This window comes from Pocillopora damicornis, chromosome 13 (genome assembly GCF_964200805.1).
Source record: "Pocillopora damicornis chromosome 13, jaPocDami1.2, whole genome shotgun sequence".
NCBI classification, from domain to species: domain Eukaryota; kingdom Metazoa; phylum Cnidaria; class Anthozoa; order Scleractinia; family Pocilloporidae; genus Pocillopora; species Pocillopora damicornis.
The window spans coordinates 18,556,720-18,575,176 of record NC_142682.1 but is presented as its reverse complement, the minus strand read 5'-3'; the positions used below and the strand labels follow the sequence as shown (position 1 = coordinate 18,575,176).

At 35.9% G+C, this 18,457-nt stretch overlaps 4 protein-coding genes across 4 annotated transcripts; 2 read left to right on the top strand and 2 right to left on the bottom strand.

Annotated features, from left to right (window-relative positions):
• Nucleotides 1-70: 70 nt before the first annotated feature.
• LOC113670672 (telomerase RNA component-interacting RNase) lies at nucleotides 71-2,959 on the top strand. The gene is made up of 3 exons (XM_027186849.2): nucleotides 71-385; nucleotides 1,099-1,212; nucleotides 1,732-2,959. The coding sequence occupies exons 1-3, from the start codon at nucleotides 89-91 to the stop codon at nucleotides 1,837-1,839; spliced, it is 519 nt and encodes a 172-aa protein (XP_027042650.2). The 5' UTR covers nucleotides 71-88; the 3' UTR covers nucleotides 1,840-2,959.
• A 93-nt stretch (nucleotides 2,960-3,052) lies between these two features.
• Nucleotides 3,053-5,162, bottom strand: LOC113670667 (UDP-glucuronosyltransferase 2A3). The gene is made up of 4 exons (XM_089191337.1): nucleotides 4,852-5,162; nucleotides 4,245-4,467; nucleotides 3,750-4,038; nucleotides 3,053-3,478 (listed from the first exon to the last, which is right to left on the bottom strand). Exons 1-4 carry the CDS (start codon nucleotides 5,017-5,019, stop codon nucleotides 3,196-3,198), a joined length of 963 nt encoding a protein of 320 aa, XP_089047463.1. The 5' UTR covers nucleotides 5,020-5,162; the 3' UTR covers nucleotides 3,053-3,195.
• Nucleotides 5,163-7,599: 2,437 nt separating this feature from the next.
• On the bottom strand, nucleotides 7,600-14,460 carry LOC113670669 (DNA-directed RNA polymerase I subunit RPA49). The gene is made up of 12 exons (XM_027186846.2): nucleotides 14,045-14,460; nucleotides 13,633-13,745; nucleotides 12,998-13,071; nucleotides 12,497-12,582; nucleotides 11,723-11,796; nucleotides 11,400-11,547; nucleotides 10,552-10,632; nucleotides 9,826-9,922; nucleotides 9,049-9,188; nucleotides 8,653-8,728; nucleotides 7,993-8,115; nucleotides 7,600-7,853 (listed from the first exon to the last, which is right to left on the bottom strand). Exons 1-12 carry the CDS (start codon nucleotides 14,106-14,108, stop codon nucleotides 7,682-7,684), a joined length of 1,248 nt encoding a protein of 415 aa, XP_027042647.2. The 5' UTR covers nucleotides 14,109-14,460; the 3' UTR covers nucleotides 7,600-7,681.
• LOC113670670 (uncharacterized) lies at nucleotides 14,333-18,418 on the top strand. The gene is made up of 7 exons (XM_027186847.2): nucleotides 14,333-14,477; nucleotides 14,768-14,794; nucleotides 15,726-15,922; nucleotides 16,296-16,380; nucleotides 16,753-16,818; nucleotides 17,225-17,370; nucleotides 17,518-18,418. The coding sequence occupies exons 1-7, from the start codon at nucleotides 14,370-14,372 to the stop codon at nucleotides 17,615-17,617; spliced, it is 729 nt and encodes a 242-aa protein (XP_027042648.2). The 5' UTR covers nucleotides 14,333-14,369; the 3' UTR covers nucleotides 17,618-18,418.
• The last annotated feature ends 39 nt before the right edge of the window (nucleotides 18,419-18,457 follow it).

The window sequence follows — 18,457 nt, the reverse complement described above, 5'->3', positions numbered from 1 at the left end:
GGTGACTCGTCACAATCCCTCTCTTGGCGAGGATGTAAAACCCAGAAGTCTCAGCGAAATTCCACTCGTCATTCTATCACGCATAAAAATGGCGTCCGCGAAGGAAAAAACGGCTAAGCGATCGCCATCTAAAACTGATACTACGGGAGAAAATTCGAGTACTCCGACTGTGATAAACACATTTGCCAACGACGGTAGCTTTCTTGAACTTTTTAAGAAACGAATGGAAGCAGAGTCTCAAAAACTGCAGTCGAAATCTGAAAGTACGGTTGGGCAAAGTACAACTTGTGAAAAGAAAGATGAAAAGACAATGGACAGAGAATCATGTACAAAGAGAGATAACGATGGAAAAGCTCCTGGGCCTTCGCTTCCATTAACACAGCAGGTCTGGTTTAGTGAGGAAAGAATGATAGAGTTGTAACTTTTATGGGGAAACATTCCTATGTGGAATGTTTCGTTTTGCGCGGCTGAACGAGAAAGATATATAATCTTAAATATCTCAAGAACCCTAAGGGTGACTAGCATCTAATTTCTCCCAACAATATCACCCCTGAATCACACATTAAGATCATGAGAATAAAGGAAGTGACCACCAACGAAAGAAGCTTTTGATCGGTAAACGAATTCTCCTCGTCAGCACCTTAAGAAATGTATAAAGAACAGTATGGATAATATACATACTGATGTTAGGGTGTAAAGGGTTTTTCTTCTCTTGTCTTATTTCAAAGTTGAAATTGTTTCAATTTTTTATAAGATTACAAGGGGTTGCACACCAACGTTCTACATTGCAATGCACTTCCATCGCTTTTATCAGCAGATGAAAATAATTTTTAACTCTGATTTAGGAAGACTTGGCATTTTCAAACTTTGGGTACATACTCTTGCTTGTTGTCTGATCAAAACCGTGCAGCTCGGATAGCATGTTTGTTTCTTTGGTTGAGTTAATGATATTTTTTATCGACCAAAAAATCGTGATTCACTTCACTAGTTGCAAGGTGGTTTTAATCATGTACAAAAGGAAAACATTTCAAGCGGTATTTACCAGCTGTTTGGGCTTGATGTTGTCTTATGGTATTAGTATTAATCTAACAAATCTAGGGTAAGAGGCAATTTACTGTTGGAAAGATGGGTGGTGCGTCACGGCAGATCCATGCAAAGAAAATGAAGAAGGACAAAGAAGCAGCTGAAGCAGTGAAAAAGGCTCAGGAAGAGGTGATAGAACACTACTTGTTAACTTATGTTAGTTAGGGTCTCTTCTTTTAATCTCACTCAAAATTAAATCTGTTTCCAAGATCAACTTAACTTAGAGCCAGTTTACAACAGGTCACCCCCTCCTTGAACTCTTTATTATTTATAAATATATTGTATTTGTATCTAGTACTTAATAAGGTCCCTGGGAAGACAGAGGACTACAGGAGTAAATTGTTTTACTGAAGTGTATGACACTGACTTGTTCACAGCTAGAACCCAGACCTTGTATTTAAGAATCTAGAATCCAGTGGACCCTACTTGTGTTTCAGAACAATTCATCATCAGCCATCCAGTTACTGTAAACCATTCCTTCATCATCATTCTGCCACTGTTACCATTTGTTCCCCTTAAATTTTTTATTCAACTTCCCCTTGGCTATAGCAATGTTGCTTAAAAAGCAAAGCAAGAACCATCCCTGCATAAATGAACATGGTTTATTGCCAACTTTTCAATCCTTGTTTGTTTGTTTTTCTTTAACAGGAAGAAAGCAAATCTTCAGCATGGAAAGCTTACATGGAGGAAGTTAAAAAATATAAAGAGATGAGTTGTTCAGATGATAGTGACAGAGTTACACCTCTTGTGAAATGACCCATGTCTAAAGATTCTCTGCATTGTAAAATTTAGGATAACATAATTAAATCTTTTCAAAATTATCAAACTATCAAATTCAAAAGTCACTTTATTTCATCCTTTTGTAACCTAAAAATTAACTCTTCTAAGCAGTTTGTCATGTCTTGATCCCAAACCCTCAAGGAGAGAAACAAAGAGCCAGCTATTGAATTCATCCCATCTTAGGTTTTAGGCTGTGGGTAGACGATTTAAACGATGGTGTACAAAGTGTTAAAATGTAGTATTTTGGTTAGGTTATGAATAGGTTTCAGCTTGTGTACTTGTGGTATGAATTGTGGATACAACACAGCTTGGGTATTGAGGCAGGGGAACTGAATATGCAGTGTAGGATGGGTCTATGATTTGTTCTTTTTTGCCAGTTTTTCTTTGTTTCTCGTGCACCATTTAATCTGAATGGGAGCCAGGTTATTAATTACGCTCTGATGTAAGTTTAGTTTGACTTTCCACAGAGTGGATACATACAGTGAATGGGCCTTTTATTTTGTCAAAGTTACAGGAAATGAACTCTACATACTTCTTAAGGGCAATTATCTTTTTATCCCCCTAGTATAAGTCTTCAAGATTGTGGTTACTTCTGATAAGTTTTAGACCCTAAACTTGTGCAAATGTTCAATAATTAGGTATTTAATCTACTGAAATCTTTCTTAAGTTAAAGTTCCTTTGTAATTGCTTCCAGAAGGAAAATATTGGAAGGCTAGGTTGCTAGGTTGCAGCTTACATCATTCGTGCTTTCACAATCTGGAGCTCAGTTTTGATGCTTAATTATTGCACTACTTTCATTGCTCCCAAAGAGATCACTTTCATTTTTGGGGGGATTGCATATTGTCTGTCATGTTATGTGATTGCTCGCTTAACCACACTACATGATTGATTGTTATTTCCTGGTCAAACTATCAACCATATGTTTGTTCACTGTAAGAAGAAACACTTTGATATTTAGATGTATTTGCATATTAAACACAGCAGCAGTAGTAGTTCTGTAAGGTATTTCAATATTTAAGTTCAGGGTCTTGTAAAATGTACACAGTGTCTAAGCTTTTCTAATGTTTGGAAATAAACTGCTTAGCATTTCTGATTATTTGTGACCTGTTCTTAGCTTAAGCAGTACACAGGTACTTGCAAAAGCACCATTAGCCATGCTTAACAAGTTGGCAATTACATATGTGTTTTACTTGCATGGCAGAGAGACCTTAATGGTTTGCTCTGCCTTTGGTAATGATGTGCCTGTTGTGTTGGTGAGGGTGAAGGGGCTGTGTGAGAAAGTGTGATTATCTTGAGATGTGAGTGGAGAGGATTACTAACAAGATAGTAAAATTAATCCTTCTTAGTTTTACCATCAAACTTTTTATAACACATGCGGCATAAAAATCTACATATCAATCGTATCACAATGACAGTAACAGTTGCTACTGCTAACAGGAAGGCAATAACATCAAGTAAATAATACTGATACCAGGGGACCTTAAACACTTGGGCTTTGAGGTGCTTAGCTCCGCCATGTCTGAGTGTGTATTCTATCCAGTTGCAAGCTTCTTGAAGAGGTGTTTGTGAACGATCCCTCAACAAACCAGAAATGTGCTTTGCTGTTTCTTTAAATCTGTGGAAAGGGTAGATTTTTTTTTGCTAAGAAATTTTTTAAGTTATATGCTATGTGACGTTTTTCCATATAATGAGAAACGAACAACCAACTGGTCATTATGCAATTAGTCAAGTCCAGTGCTGATGATGCAGCAACCGCCATCAAATCATGAACTATCCCAAAATGGGTAGATGTGAAACATTATTGCTAAGAAATTACTATTAATATAATCTATAGGTATTGATCATAATAAAACATTTGATTTTACAAAATGTACCACATTACACACCGTGATTCATTGATAACTTTCTCAATTGCCTCAAACAGCTTTGCAGCATTGTTGCTCTTATGATCCACAATTAAACCAATGCCTAAATGCTCTGCTTTCTTAGCATTACTATCCTGGTCTCCACCCAGTGGAAATGCCACTAATGGAACTCCATGATATGCAGACTCATAAAGACTGTTGTGTCCCACATGGGAGACAAAAGCTTTGATGTCCTTGTGAGCCAAAAGATCATTCTGGGGTAACCAGTCCATAGTTTTGACATTTGAGCTGAGATCAGATGGGATGTAACCTACCAGAGAGAAAAAGGATTCATATCAGAGAGTCAAGTTCAAGACATTGCATCCTTGGTCAGCAATGCTGAGCTTTCCAATTGCAAACTGGTTGCACTCATTTTACTTACTTACAATTTACTTGTGGATAACATAAATTTTGTCTGCTGCTGATTGCTTGAATTTTCTTATTTACTCCAATTTGCTTTCCTGTTTTATCTGTTGCCATTTGCTTGCTGCATTTTCTTGGAATCGAGGTTTATTACATAACACATAACTTGGAAGACATCTTTCATTTTGAACATCAGCTCTAGCATTTTCCCCTCCAGTTCAAGTGGTAACATAGTTTTCTCCATGAAGCCTGGTTCATATGGCACTTGGTAAATCTTGTGTGGCACTTTCTCACTTGGTTTGAATTTTTTAAAAGATGATGCAACAACCAGTACAACCTTTCAAAATCAAGTACATAGTTAAATAAATCACCGTTCTCATTAAATGTGTATTGATCTTGAAAAGAGAAATTTATCACTTTGGTCAGTCAAAAAGGGTTATATTGTTCGCAGGTGCCCAAAATTGAAAAAAAATTCCTAATAACATTGAAATGAGACCATTAGTAATAATAATAATAGTAATAGCAAATAGAAAGAATTATTATTAGCACCATCATTAGTATTATTGTTTAATTGTAATAATCATAACTATTATCATCATAAATTGGTACATCCGTACGATAAATCTATAACAGAAAAAAAAATATCGATTATCATCAAATCAGTGAGATAAACTTGTGTGAGCGTGCAGCGAGACTCGTGTTACGTAATTAAGTGGTTCACCTCGTGTCCCCTTGAGGCCAGTTCCTCTAAAACGTTCCTCGTGTTAATGTACTGTGATCCTCCTATAGCATGAAACCCTGCAATCCGTGCTGAAAGAGCCGAGTTGATAAATAGAAGAGCTAAAAGTAGCGTTGGTAGAGACAGTGTTATTGTCGAAAGCGTCGCCATGTTACGGTTTTCTCGCGTCGTCAAAGTTCACCTGTTTACTAGAGACCGCCCCGAGGAGAAAGGTCGCAAGTTATCGCCCCTTCCAAGTTGTCACCTTCGAGTTGTCGCCTTCGAGCTGTCGCTAATGAAGGAAGGACTTCTCCTAGTAGAATGTGTTAGATGAGGTGCGTGCTGAACCGGTCTTTAATGAAGTATCTTTTTAAAAAGCTTTACTATGAACAAAAGCATTTGAAATGACGTCACCGTGGAATATTGTTTTCAAAGACATCGCTTCCGATATTATGCTTAAACATTGTCGACGTTGTCACTTCCACGTTGTCGCTTGACACGTTGTCAATTTTGACATGTTGTTTCTTTCATGTTGTTTTCCCCGCCTTTGTTCTCTGAAAAACTGCATACTCAATGTTTTTTTAGGTAGCAGCTTGACATCTCAGAAGCAGCAACCGCGTGACCATTTCAGATTCCTGAACCCTCTATCTTTGGACGAGCAGAGGGGTGAGGCGTCACTCTGTGGAAATAGGGACCTTACGATCCGGCAACGGCGACGGCGACGGCAACGTGAGAAGTCTGGGTCGAGCGGGGCCACGTCGTGTTGGCGTTCCCGCCAAAATTGAGATTACGAATTTTACGAGCGAGAACGTTGACGACGGTCATTGATGTTTATCGTGTTTAAGTCAACGAAAGTTTTTTAGAAAGCCATGCCAAAGTTCCGTGACACTATTCTCCTGGCTCATGCTTCCCGTTTGATTAACGCTGAAGAATTCGTGCTTCTCTACGATTCTCTGTTTTGTATTTGTTTTTGATTCAGTTATTAATATAGCAATATTTGCGGTATCGGAATTCGTCGATATAACTCTTCAACCCAGCCAGTGAGTTCCTTGTAAAATAAGGTTAATCTACGATTATAAATGAAAATTAGCTCAATGAAAGTATTTATACACTTTGCATCGGTCGAATCTAATACCGCTGCCGACAAAATCTCTCTACTATTTCCAAGTAAACCCAAAATAAAATTAAGCTTAATTGTTCTCTTTTTTTGATCGAGAAAAAAGTTGGAAAGTAAGTGATAAGAAAGCTCAGTGATAGCGAGTGAAGTACAATCACAAACAAATACAAAGCAAAATAAGTCAAATCTCTCTCCATTCAGTTTGTGGTCGTATACAAAAGACTCCACGCTCTGTTCGTTTCGGATATTTCAAACAAACTAGTATTCTTTAAATTTAGTCGCAAAGTCTCGTTTTTACCTTGATTCATTTGCCATAGTTGGGTTTTAATTTCCACGTTTTCGCACAACGTCAAACAAGGCTTCTAGACGTTCGCGCGTGAAGGGACACCGCCGTCCCAGAAATCTACTCATGCGCAGTACGTAACCGGAAGTAAAAAAGTCCCACGTCGCCGTCGCCGTTGTCGGATCGTAAGGTCCCTAATGATAAACTATAGCGCCCCTAGCGCCCGCTAATTGGCTAGATCGAAAGTGATTATCAAGTACCATTCACCTCCGGGAAGCCGAAGAGACAAAACCGCGCAGCAAAAGTTATATCTGAGTCATAGTATTTTGTCAGAACTGAAATGACTGTTTGGTTTATGACTGATATATACATATTTTAAAAAAAAACATAAATGAATGGTAATTAATGTTAGGTATTAAACAAAATTTGTGCGCTAATAAAACAAGACGAGATAACAAGAGCAAAATTAAAAGGATCATTACACATTCCCCACCGCCAGTTAAGAAAAGACGACTTTGAAACGGGAACGGTGATGATGATGATGATGATGCTACTTTTGGAGCAATTTAACGTCAGCCGTCGCTTCAGCATAATTGGAGAGATTATTAGCATCGCGTTTACGTGAAACGGCAAACGTCAGCTGACCCATTCACGTAAGATACCGTGAACCTTACTGCTGTAGATTCGCGTAGGCTTACGTCACTTCGTTATGGACTGGAAGCCATCTCACGAGTGAACGCGAGCTCTTGCAGCTGTCTATTGAAGAGAAGTGCGGCAATTTAAGGATTTTTAACATGAAACTTCATTTTCCCTTTTATAACTTACGGGTAGTAGTGTTTGTGCACTTTTTCCGGCGATTTAACTTCTACTCTATGAGAGAAAAAGGGAACAAAATCTTACGTAAACGGCAAACGCGAAACAGTTTACTTTCACGTTGAAGCGGCCAACGTGAAAAAATAGCGGGAAAATCGTGATCACGCGTTTACTTTTGTCGTTCACGTTTCACATAAACGCGGTGTTAAATCTCTCTATTATCTTAGTTTCTTTGGAGATTTCAGATCTAAATAAAGAAAAGAACTCTCAAATATCTATGGCCGTCTGCGTCTCATAACGCCCCTTGCTCAAGTCTCTTTTGATGGAAGCAGGCATTTTCAGGTGTCTGTTCTCGTCTCAAGTAAATGAAGAACAATACTTTCACCCACAATAGCGTTTTTTGCGCTCAATTGTCCACACAACTGCGTTAAGGAATTTTATGGAAAGAGTTAAGTTACAAGCACAAAAATCTCATTGTTGTTTTCCAAAAACATCCATTTTTTCCTTTCCAAAAACAAGAAAACAGAGGAAACACAGCTGTTATCAATCTTCGAATTTATTCACATAACTCGTACATCTTATACTCTGTTAATATGGGAAAAGGTTGACAAATACGGGCTTCATTTGCCAGTGAAACTGATAGGCCTTCCTGATGGGAAATGAGGAGGGAGAGGAACCTTGAGAACAGCAGTTTTATTTACAATACTGGTACCGTCATCCATTTTTTTCTTTCCTGGCCCCACTCTCGATGATGATATAATACAGCCAACTGCTTTCAGATGATTTGTTAATCTGTAAAAACAAAAACCTTTTTAAGTATATTGCCTTCGTAGAGATCCAGCTTGCTTGTATATTACTATTAAAGGTTTATTTTCTCACAAAGTACAAAAACTCATGTCAGTGACAACAGCATGTATTTTGTTTTCAATACCTTGGGATGGGCATCTTGAGGTCTTTCATGATAACTGCAAAGTCTAATGAAAATTCATCTATCATCAAAGCCAGCACTAATATATACGACACTAACTTGTCCTTCAGTCGTTTTGGAACCGCCCTGCAGGGGAAAGAAACAAATTTCTGTTCAGGAATCAACGATCATCAATTACTTAGTCGGATCAATGTCCGCATCGAAGAAACTGCACACCTACCCCTCCCCTAATGCGACATTATCCCTTACTTGTTATCAGTTAATTGTTGTTGGGTTAGGGAGAGGTAGGTGCAAAATTGCTCTGACATTGACCCCCTTAGTCTTACAAGCCACAAAGCCCTAGCTGTTGCGTATCCCACAGCTTACCCAATGAGTAAACTAAAACATGAACCTGTGAGTATGGCAATGACTCCATACTGGTGTATGCAAGCAAACACCAGATCTGTTAAATCGCTCACCAGTGGATGGGATATTTACATGCTGAGCAACTTTTCTGCTTAAAAACAATTGGGGCTAGTTGTTGAAGAATGATTCTACCCACCTCTTTGTGGTGTTGAGGGACTCGACAAGAGTTATAATTCTTGACATCAAACATGGCAAATGACTTTAACTCAGTTTTATATCACTGTTGAAAAGAGAGGACATGTTCTCGGCATAGCATACCTAGATCTTCCTTTTTCCAAAGAAAATGAGGATAACAGTTTCTTCTTAATCCCAGCTGGTACCATAGGTAAAGGATCTGAAATAAGGATTGAACTCTAACATCAGTATGCATATTCTCCATACTGTTCTCTATACATTTCCTATGGCACAAATAAAGAGAATTTGTGTACTAATCAAGAGCTTCTTTAGATGGTGATCATTTCCTTCATTCTCATGACCTTAACATTTGATTCACAGGTGATAATTTAGGGAGAAATAAGATGCTGGTCAATTGTGGGGGTCAGAGATTTAGACTAATTTAATACATTTAAGTAAACTAATTAAATCACATAAGATAATGCTTCTTGAGAGAATGCAAGGTTAACAAAAATCTGCTAACATTTCTTATCTATTTACCTTTCTTCCTGAGGTCCTGATAGTTGAGACTGTACAGTGTCATCATGTATGATAAATACAGAAGGCAACATGATTGATGAAGTCGCTTGGTAGACTTGACTGACATCACAGCGATATGCTGAAGTACATATTCTGGGAACCTGTTGAGAAATTTGTTGAAGGCATACCATTATTAAGCTTTCTTGAAGGTCAATAAATTCAACCCAAAAGTTATTGATTCCATGTTCCTGTCTTGTTGAGGGAGGTTTGTAAAAGCAGAGTCGCTGTTTATGAATTTGAATAGCATTAAAACACCTTGTCTTGTTAAATGTAATGAATACGTTACTTGTAATTATTAGAGGACAGAGATTCAGTTCATAAAGGAGACACATCACTGCATTGCTAAAAGCTGTAACCATTTTGGCTACCATGATGGATAGAATAAAAATTCTAGTGACTTCACTTCTACCGCAAGTTGCCCATCTGGTGAACTTTACTGGCAGTAATGCCACATGCTGCATTGTTTTCGTTACTTATTGACAATGGTCTGAAGTTAATTAAATGCAAGACAAATAAAATTTTATCAATAATCTATCATTTCCTTTAAAAAAATTCATTCCCTTGTTAGTTGTCCAAGATGAGATTTGAAGTGAACCTCCAAAAGTGATTTCCAGCTAGCCTTCTTTTTTTCTATTATTACTCTCATGACTATTTTTTCCTAATGGATAAACTGTTATTTCTTGCAACCATTTCATGATCATAAATTGCCAAATGGCACCTTCAAGACCTTCTCTGTACCTCTTTTCATTTCTCCATTCAGAAATTTTCTCTTTGTCTGCATTCTTGATTTCCTGTGAAATTCTTTGTAGTGCTTCATACTCCCCAGGAGAAATAACTTAAATGAGTTAAGGAAAATGTTTTACCAACATGTACTAATTCTTTTTTAACTTTTTAGCCATACTCATCTATGGTGAAAGATACTTTGAAATTGTGGGTTCTGCAGAGTTTAATTCTGAGCCATTCAAGGAATCCATGTCCCAATTTTTTAAGTTGTTCAGTGTAGAAAATTTTGAAATCCTTTCAAACATACAGTCAAGTGAAAAAAAGTTAACTAAAAGTGGTAAATAAAAATGAAATTTTTAAAAGTACAAAAAAACAAGGAAGGTTGAGGCTCAACTAACTCCCAAAAGTGATTAACATGTATTTTCTCCCCATAATATCCATACATTATCCAGCAAACAGATCATGAGAATACTCAAACTTATCAGGTTAAAGTTTTTATCTTGATCTAACACCAAATTCTCATATCTGATTTGCACAGAAATGTGTAGCATCTAGAGGAGGGAATTTACAGTCAGATCTTGTGAGTTAAAGGGTTGACTCAAACTGTAGACAAAGAAATTTGGGCCTTAAAGAAGGGCCTGAAAACAGAAAATGTGAATGCAACAATTTTGTACAAAATTAAAAAGATATTTTTTAAAAATTCAGTTTTACTGGAGGGTAAAAACACATCCAAAAGGATACTATCATTTAATTTATATACATCAGCTGCTGTTGTAGCCTTCAAATTATATGGAGGAATGGTGGATTGCTGCTCTACACCATCTGCAATCAACACAACATCAAAATACAAAAATATGTTTACAAACTCCTATTTCATTCAGGAAGTTTCCTTTCTTGTCCCAAAGTTTCATCATCCAATAAGATGATAACCAGAGCCACTTCACTATTTTTGTTTCATGTTAGTCCACAAAAACATTGACAAAATGCACATTGACCATTTGTAATATTGCCAAGTGATGATAACAGAGGATCACATAATCCCCTACCAACTACAGTGCTGAAATCTTTTTAATCAACTGGTAAGCAATTAGACTAAAACTAAATATTAAATAAACAGCACAGTTATTTCATATGTAACTTTCTTTCTCATGTTTTATAGAAATTAGAAACAGAGAGCAGGTTAACAAGCTCTCTTGTTTGCTTCAAGAACTCGCTGATAACTGACCATGGCCCAGTTGTTCGAAGGCCGATTAGCCTTAACCCAGGGTTAAATTTTAATTCAGGTTCCTTTATTTCTTTGTTCAAAAGTATTTTAGGGAAAATTTTCACTATTCTTTTTAGAACATCCAGTGATAAAATTGGAAGCAAAAAGATTTGAACTGAATTTTCTCTTAAAGCTTTCAGACCTGCAATCAAATGTCACACAAACCTTGGGTTACCTTTACCCAGCTTTGAACAACCTAGGCCATATGTATAAAGCAATGTCTGCCAAGTTTCTTGCCCTTGGCTGTAAGTCTAAGAGTGTTTTCAACTCTATTAAGTCTCCTGATGTCCAAAAAAAAAAAGGATATGTCATATAATTCACAAACCTGTTGTTTCTACAGGTTCCTTAGCTAATGACTCTAAAACGTCAGAAACTTTTAAATTCAGATCAGTGTCGTCCACTTTGTTTCGCTGTCGAGAAGCCATTGCCCTTTTCTTTCTTTTACTTCCAAAAGCTTCTGTTAGGAGGTCATTCTAAATGTGAATCAAACAAGCCAGTTAGCTTTTGATCCTGATTTAATTAATCATTATCTGATAAATAGATTGGTATTTAAGAAGAGGATTTTATTTAACTTATCATGAGCATAAAATGAACCCCAAGCCTTTACTATTGTTAAGAATGAGCTGACAAATGATTACTTTAACAAACCTTTTGGAGAAAAGTAAGATCAATTTTATTGTCCTCTTCATCCTCTCCTTGGTTTGTCTCAGTACTTCTGGTATCTGAAAAAGTTTTTACCACTGTCACACCCTCCATAATGGATAATCTGCATCAATTTAAAATCATCCATGAGAAATTCAATGTGATTTCTCAAAATGAAAAAATAAATTTTTGTTCCACTATTCATTTCATTGTGAATTTCTTTCTAAGGGTTCTGATATTGGCAAAAATTGGGTGTTGATAAAAAAAAATTCAAAACAAATAACTACCAGTATTTACACCTATAATTTTAGTTGGTAAAATGAATTGAACACAGGAAAGTAAGCATCTGTCATTTTGCTTGACACTAATGCTTGCTTACCAGTAGCTGAAATATGTATATTATTATAACAATGTGGTGTTAATCATTTATCGTCTGATATAGTATTTTCCATTGTGGAATGGAATATTTTACCTGTATACTGCTGACACATGATAATACTTCATTAGTGATGTTTTACATCACAGTGAATAAAACAATATTGTATTACAATTCTTTTGAAGTGACCCTTGAAAAAAAAACTAGATCGTGTTCTTTGCATTATATATTCATATACACAGGCCTTAAGTGGACTTAAACAATTGCTGATTAAGAACCATCAAAATCTTAACCTTTAGAGTAAAAATGTCAAGTTGCAATGTAGATTTAAGAGTTGTGATCTATTTTATCTTCCATTACATAAAACAAATGATCATTCAGTAAATAGTGATGTTTGTTATTACCCAGGACTTTTGGTTGAAGTGTGACCATTTCAGTGTCATACATCTTCATTACTTCTGTTCTTTCATTGTAAACACCAAGAACATACCTATAGTACATTTTAAAATCAATTAGACATGTATGTTCAGCAATTTCCATCAGCTCAAAAGACAATGACTTTGAGGCATTATGAACGATCGTTTTGAAAGGTTTGTACAATTTTTTACTTCTTTTTACAGAATACTCTTTTAGAACCTCTGTCAATGTGATAATTCTTCACTTGATAAATGGTTACAGTTGCAAGATGCAACAATTAAACCTTGCAAAGAACTTAAGACTAATTCCAATATTGCCTGAAGACCACAAGTGATCAGTTGACTGTGAATATGGATTCTGATCACATAAAAGACTATAAATAGAAAAGTACAAGTCACTGACACATAAAAAAAAAACATCTTCAATAGCATCCTCCACAAGTCAATCATGATACAGCTGTTATGATCTGGAAAATAATTTTCACTCACTTGCAAAGACCGCTTGATCTTGAAAATTGCCCAAAGTTGCAACCAGTGTATTCCATGCCATCTGTTTCTGCAATCTTGGAGCCAACCACAAATCAACACAAGAGAATTAACTATTTACATGTACTCTCTGTCTGTGATGTTGTTTTCTCACAGACACTGACTGAAACCCGTAATACCATATTTCTGCTGCAAGAACAACTTCCAATCGCTTTTGGATATCTTTTCAGGTCTCACATGCTGCATCAACCCTTTACACTCCAATATCAGTATACACATTCTCTATACTGTTCTCTATACATTCCCACAGTGTTGACAAGGAGAATTTGTTTGACAATCAAGAGCTTCCTTCATTGGCGATCATTTCCTTCATCAGTGTGACACTGATATTAATGTGACCATAATGTCAGGGGTGATATTTTGAGGACAAATTAAATGCTGGTCACACCTGGGGGTCAAAGGGTTAAGGTCAATTTGATTCCCTTTCAAGAAACGTGACCAACAGTGTAAGAACACAAGGGGCTCTGGGATGGAGGCCAAGAAATTAGGGTACTATCCTTTTTAAGGAAAATTTTAACCAGAGCTGAGAATGCCTTTTACATAAATACAAAATATTTTCTCATATTTTGATGGCATACCACAGTTTTCCTCTGTCTTTTTCTTTTATCTCCTCTATCCGCCCAATGATAACAACCAAATCGTATCCTTTTACTCGCACTGTTTTGCTTTAAGTTTCCATTCGTGAAATTGACTAAAGGAAGAAACATTGAAATGAGTTTTGTATATTCAACATGGCTGTAGTTTCAAGGGCATAGGGAGGACATAGGGACTCGCTGTACCACCAAAATCATAAAGAACCGTACAAATCCTTGAAATATCAACACAATAAAGTTTCAGCTTGAAAAGTTTGCGACAAGTTTGTTAAGGCGATTGAAGACACAAGACACAACCATGATTGCGATAAAAACGGCTGGCTAATATCGTTTATAATATTTTAGGAATTCAGCACCTAAATAATGCTAAAGTAAAGCAATCTTTGAAAAGACGTACCAACAAGGGGCTGCACATTCGAAGAAGCATCGATCGCTTCGTATTCCAACGTAGCAGCCGCCATCTTTGATTCTAACGCACGTGGGGCTTCATGTAAGAAAAGCTGTTGTCTGATTCCTCTCTGTGTCGTCAGCCAATCAGATTCTACCTTTTATGCTATTGTTCGCGGCAAATTTCCAAGCCGCACAAGTTGTGTTTATCTGTGGTCCTTATGTTTGCCATCCGGGTGAATCAACAACGCACAGGTTTTTCCGTTGAGGCTTCCGGATAAATTATTGATTATCTGGATACAGACACCTTAGTTTCGTACATAGGTTTTTCGTAAATGCTGAAATCGGACTCGAAAAATGGCAAGGTTGAGCGAAATATGTCTATAGAGATCGCCGGTACGTCATTCGAAGAAAACTTCGAAGAATTGAAAAATCGCCTTCAGGTAAATTTAGCAATTAAGATCCCGCCAAATGTATTTTCCATTTATTTCAGTTTTAGAATCAGACATTAATTTCTGTCGCGTTTTCCTACTACGTGACTGTTATAGAACACAGTCTGACTTGAGCAAAACCCGTGAGTTTCAGGATCTTAGCCGGTTATTAATTTCACGAAATGAATTACCTTGTCAAATTTTTTTGGGATTTTTTCGAAAGCCTAGAAACGAAATCGAGATTTCACATGAAGTGTTATTTAGTTTAATATATTTTGCAACTTATTTTTTTTTAATTTCAGCCACTCTTTGATGCAGAACCACTTAAGGTATGTATTTTTTTTTCGATCAGCTTAATGTTTGGTGCGAAATTCTGTGGCGCCTCTTCTTTTGAGGAGGCTACGTATACTTTCCTTCTGTAATTAAAGTAATTTGCATCTGTCAAACTAAGAAAGGTTTGTATTTAGCGATGAAAATCCAATTTCTCTGTATTTTGAAAATTAGAGAATGGTTTTTACAGGTAAATAAAAAATTGTTTAGAATATGTACTAAAGCAAACATACGCAAGTTGTGGATACGTCTTAGGTAATTTGTTGTGTTGTTTGGTGTTACTTTAAAAACGTCTTTCCTTCTTTCATTTTTTAAAGTCAAAATTGCAGAGAAAATATTGTTAATTATTTTCCTAACATAAAATGGAAAAAATAATGAAACAGCAACAAAGTTTTTTCTGATTCTGACTGCGTGTAGAAACTGTTGGAAAAGTCATAATAATTATTATAATTATTTTTCTGGAGTGCTTTCTAGAAGTACATCATTTCTAAAAATAGGTTGGAATTTATATATGGCATAATTTATGCTTCTAGTTAACATGAAGATGACTATTAAGCAATTAATAAATAAATGAATAATAGATAAATTAATTTAGTGGCCTGCATCCCCTGTCAGGACAGCCCTCTTACCCTTGGTTGTTATTTGAAGCTGGTGCTTGGCAAATTGGAATTTGATTTTCTATGAACTGATCCAAATGTCCATTTTAAGGTTAAAGAAGGTTCTCAAATATGTTGCAAAATTCTAGAAATCACTTCTCAAAATTTTTAAATGTTCAAATTTTTCAGGTCTTTGGGGGACTGTTTCTGAAGTGCTCTAGAAGGGTGGTAATTTAATTAATTCCCCTCCTCAGTTCAGATCATGTATCTATTATGTTTTCTAGTGAAAACCTTGTCATTCAATGAACACCTTTTTATGTGATTTCTATTTCAGGCTCAGACAGATTCTTGCCTGAGACGTTTTCTGCGGGGATTTGATGATGTAGATGAAGCATACACTGCCTTGATTAAGTACATCAACTGGAGAGAAGAATATGGAGTCAACTGTTTGAGCAGAGGGGATGATGATATTGAAGAACAAATTGCTTTGGATAAGGCTGTAGTGTTAGAATTTCCAGATCACAGAGGAAGGTGAGCTCCAATACTTTTATTTGTCAGGAGTTGTATATTTATTTAAGGTTAGTTTTACTGCTTCTTTTTTGTGCTAGTTATGTTTATTTCCTGAAACAGACATCATCCCCTCAAACAACCTTCCACCATTTCCCCTCTTCCTTGTCCCTGGCACCCACCCCTCCCCCTTTATGATACCAAAGAACCCCCTCGACCCTCCCCCTCTATAGACTCGCCAAGAGTCAGTTATAACCCACTTTAACATTAGATCAGTTTTTTTACCTTTCTGCAAATAGCTATGCTGTGATCAACGTTAAGTTTTAGAGTAAGGTGTTTATTTTACATAACCATTGTTTGATCATTGAATTCAGCCAACATATTTTGATATCTGTAGGCCTATCATTCTTGTGACAGTAAGGAATCATGATGCAAGAACCAGAGATTTAAATGTCATCACCAAGTTCATTATTTACATTTTGGTATGTGATCCTAGTTATCAGGCAACTGGCCACAACTTGCTCATGACAATGGTTGTGGTTGTTCACCATAAGCAGGGTAATCAATACAATTTTAACTCTTTACACCTCAACATCAGTATGTATATTCTCCACACTGTTCTCTATACATTTCCCTAGGTGTTGACAAAGAGAATTTGTTTATAAGAACAACCAAGAGTCTCTTTAATTGGTGATCATTCTCCTTATTCTCATGACCTTGATGTTTGATTCAGGGTTGGTATTGTAAAGAGAAGTTAGTCACTCTTTGGGGTTCAGGGGTTGAGATATGTGACTGAACAAGTAAAAAGCATTCAATACAGATAACTTGACTGAATTGTTTCCTTATGTCTAAAGGAGGAGGCAACAAGAAGATGTGACGAAGATGTGATTGACAACCTTTGCATCACCTTTGATTTAAAGGTAAGTTGATCATGTTATCATTTAAAACCAGCAGTAGACAGAATTAATTGGTTACTTACATGTAGGTTACTAATAAGCCAGCTACTTTTTAAATTAAACTGAATTATTAGTTTTATTTAATATCACTGACTCTGTTTGACTTTAAAATTCAGGAAGTAGGATCAGACATGTTTTGATGCTACTCTGGTTTACAGATTTAATGAATGTAACCGAAGAAGCTACAATTCATAGACCCAACATTTCAACACTCCTAGACCCAGGACAGGAGTGTTGAAATTGTAACTTCTTTGGTTACATTCATTAAATCTGTAAAGCATGAGTAGCATCTAACCATGTCTGCTTTACCATAGTCATTAGTCCTTATCACATTTTAAGTAAAGTGAATGCTGCTTTGTTTGATCCATAGGGTTTCGCATTTAGCAACATGGACTATGGATTTGTAAAGCAGCTCATTTGGCTTCTGTCCAGACGATATCCTGAAAGACTTGGAAAGTGCTTGATTGTAAATTCACCATTTATTTTCACTGGATGTTGGGCACTTATCAGACTGTGGTTAGTTTCATTGAAATTTAGAACCAACTGTAACACTTGAGGAGGGGATTGCCCCGGAAGATCCAAGATTGAAAAAAACCTGGACAGGTGTCTGTTTTGAATATAATTATTCATTACTGATATTTGCTTCTATATTCACTTCATTAGGTTACATGAGGTGACATCAAACAAGATTGTTTTTATCAAGAATGAAGAACAACTTGCAGAATTCATACCTCTTCATGCTTTACCAAAATCACTTTTTTGAAATAGTTTGTTTTAATTTTTAGTTAGTTTTTTTTTCACTCACTCTTTTGAGGTAACAGCCTGCCTGAGTACCTTCAAGACCTGATTGCTAGCCAAAAAATTGTTTTTGTGTTTGTTATAAATGTCTTAAGATGCTGAAAGTACAGCTTTTTTATTTATGTTAAAGATAAATGTTGATATTTAAAGAAGTATTAATCTCACATAAAGTTAAATTTTAGCTAATGTGAAACTTAGTAAGAATGGCATGTAACTTATTTCAGGAATTATTCTAAAAAGTGCAACAATTTTGATAGATTAGTAAACAACATTCTGTAGTAACACTTCACTAACAAGTTTAGGTATTCTGATCTACAATATTATATTATTTGATAATTGATATGGAAATTCATGTGTAGTATGCCAAAATTAATTTAAAAAAGTTGCTTAATAAGTTACAATCCAAAAACAACTACAACAATCATTCTTACAAATATAAATTGCAGTTGTTTTAACTTTTTTAGTTTATGTTAGCTGAAATATTTTAATTGTCTCATTTGCCATGTGAAAGTTGTAATCAAAATCATGAGCTTCTTTCTTCTGCGAAGAACAAAATGTTGTCAAATTAGGCAAAATTCTAGTACATATTCGACAGCTCATATTTATAAATGTAAGAGGTGATTTAGCACTTCTTTCAACTGAAGTTAATTTAGAATTTTCACTTCTTTCAAAGTTGATTGAGAACTTTTATTTCTCTCAAAAATGGAAATAATAACGGGGAATTGTTGCAATTAATGGTAATAAAACTTATTGTCTTTAAGTTTAACTTTGTGTAGTTTTCCTCAATCAAGGAAAAAAAAATTAG

Coding starts and splice junctions, on each gene's coding strand:
- LOC113670669 (XM_027186846.2), bottom strand. CDS start 14,108: ATGGCGGCTGCTACGTTGGAATACGAAGCGATCGATGCTTCTTCGAAT. Junction 9,923..10,551: donor TGTATATAAATTAAATGATA/GTATCCTTTTGG, acceptor AACTCATTTAAG/TTATTTCTCCTGGGGAGTAT. Junction 9,189..9,825: donor GAATGGAGAAATGAAAAGAG/GTACAGAGAAGG, acceptor ATTTCTCAACAG/GTTCCCAGAATATGTACTTC.
- LOC113670670 (XM_027186847.2), top strand. CDS start 14,370: ATGCTGAAATCGGACTCGAAAAATGGCAAGGTTGAGCGAAATATGTCT. Junction 16,381..16,752: donor AGTTCATTATTTACATTTTG/GTATGTGATCCT, acceptor TTATGTCTAAAG/GAGGAGGCAACAAGAAGATG. Junction 17,371..17,517: donor TGGGCACTTATCAGACTGTG/GTTAGTTTCATT, acceptor TCACTTCATTAG/GTTACATGAGGTGACATCAA.
- LOC113670672 (XM_027186849.2), top strand. CDS start 89: ATGGCGTCCGCGAAGGAAAAAACGGCTAAGCGATCGCCATCTAAAACT. Junction 386..1,098: donor CGCTTCCATTAACACAGCAG/GTCTGGTTTAGT, acceptor TAACAAATCTAG/GGTAAGAGGCAATTTACTGT. Junction 1,213..1,731: donor TGAAAAAGGCTCAGGAAGAG/GTGATAGAACAC, acceptor TTTCTTTAACAG/GAAGAAAGCAAATCTTCAGC.
- LOC113670667 (XM_089191337.1), bottom strand. CDS start 5,019: ATGGCGACGCTTTCGACAATAACACTGTCTCTACCAACGCTACTTTTA. Junction 4,468..4,851: donor TGGCCTCAAGGGGACACGAG/GTGAACCACTTA, acceptor TGATTTTGAAAG/GTTGTACTGGTTGTTGCATC. Junction 3,479..3,749: donor AAAGTTATCAATGAATCACG/GTGTGTAATGTG, acceptor CCCTTTCCACAG/ATTTAAAGAAACAGCAAAGC.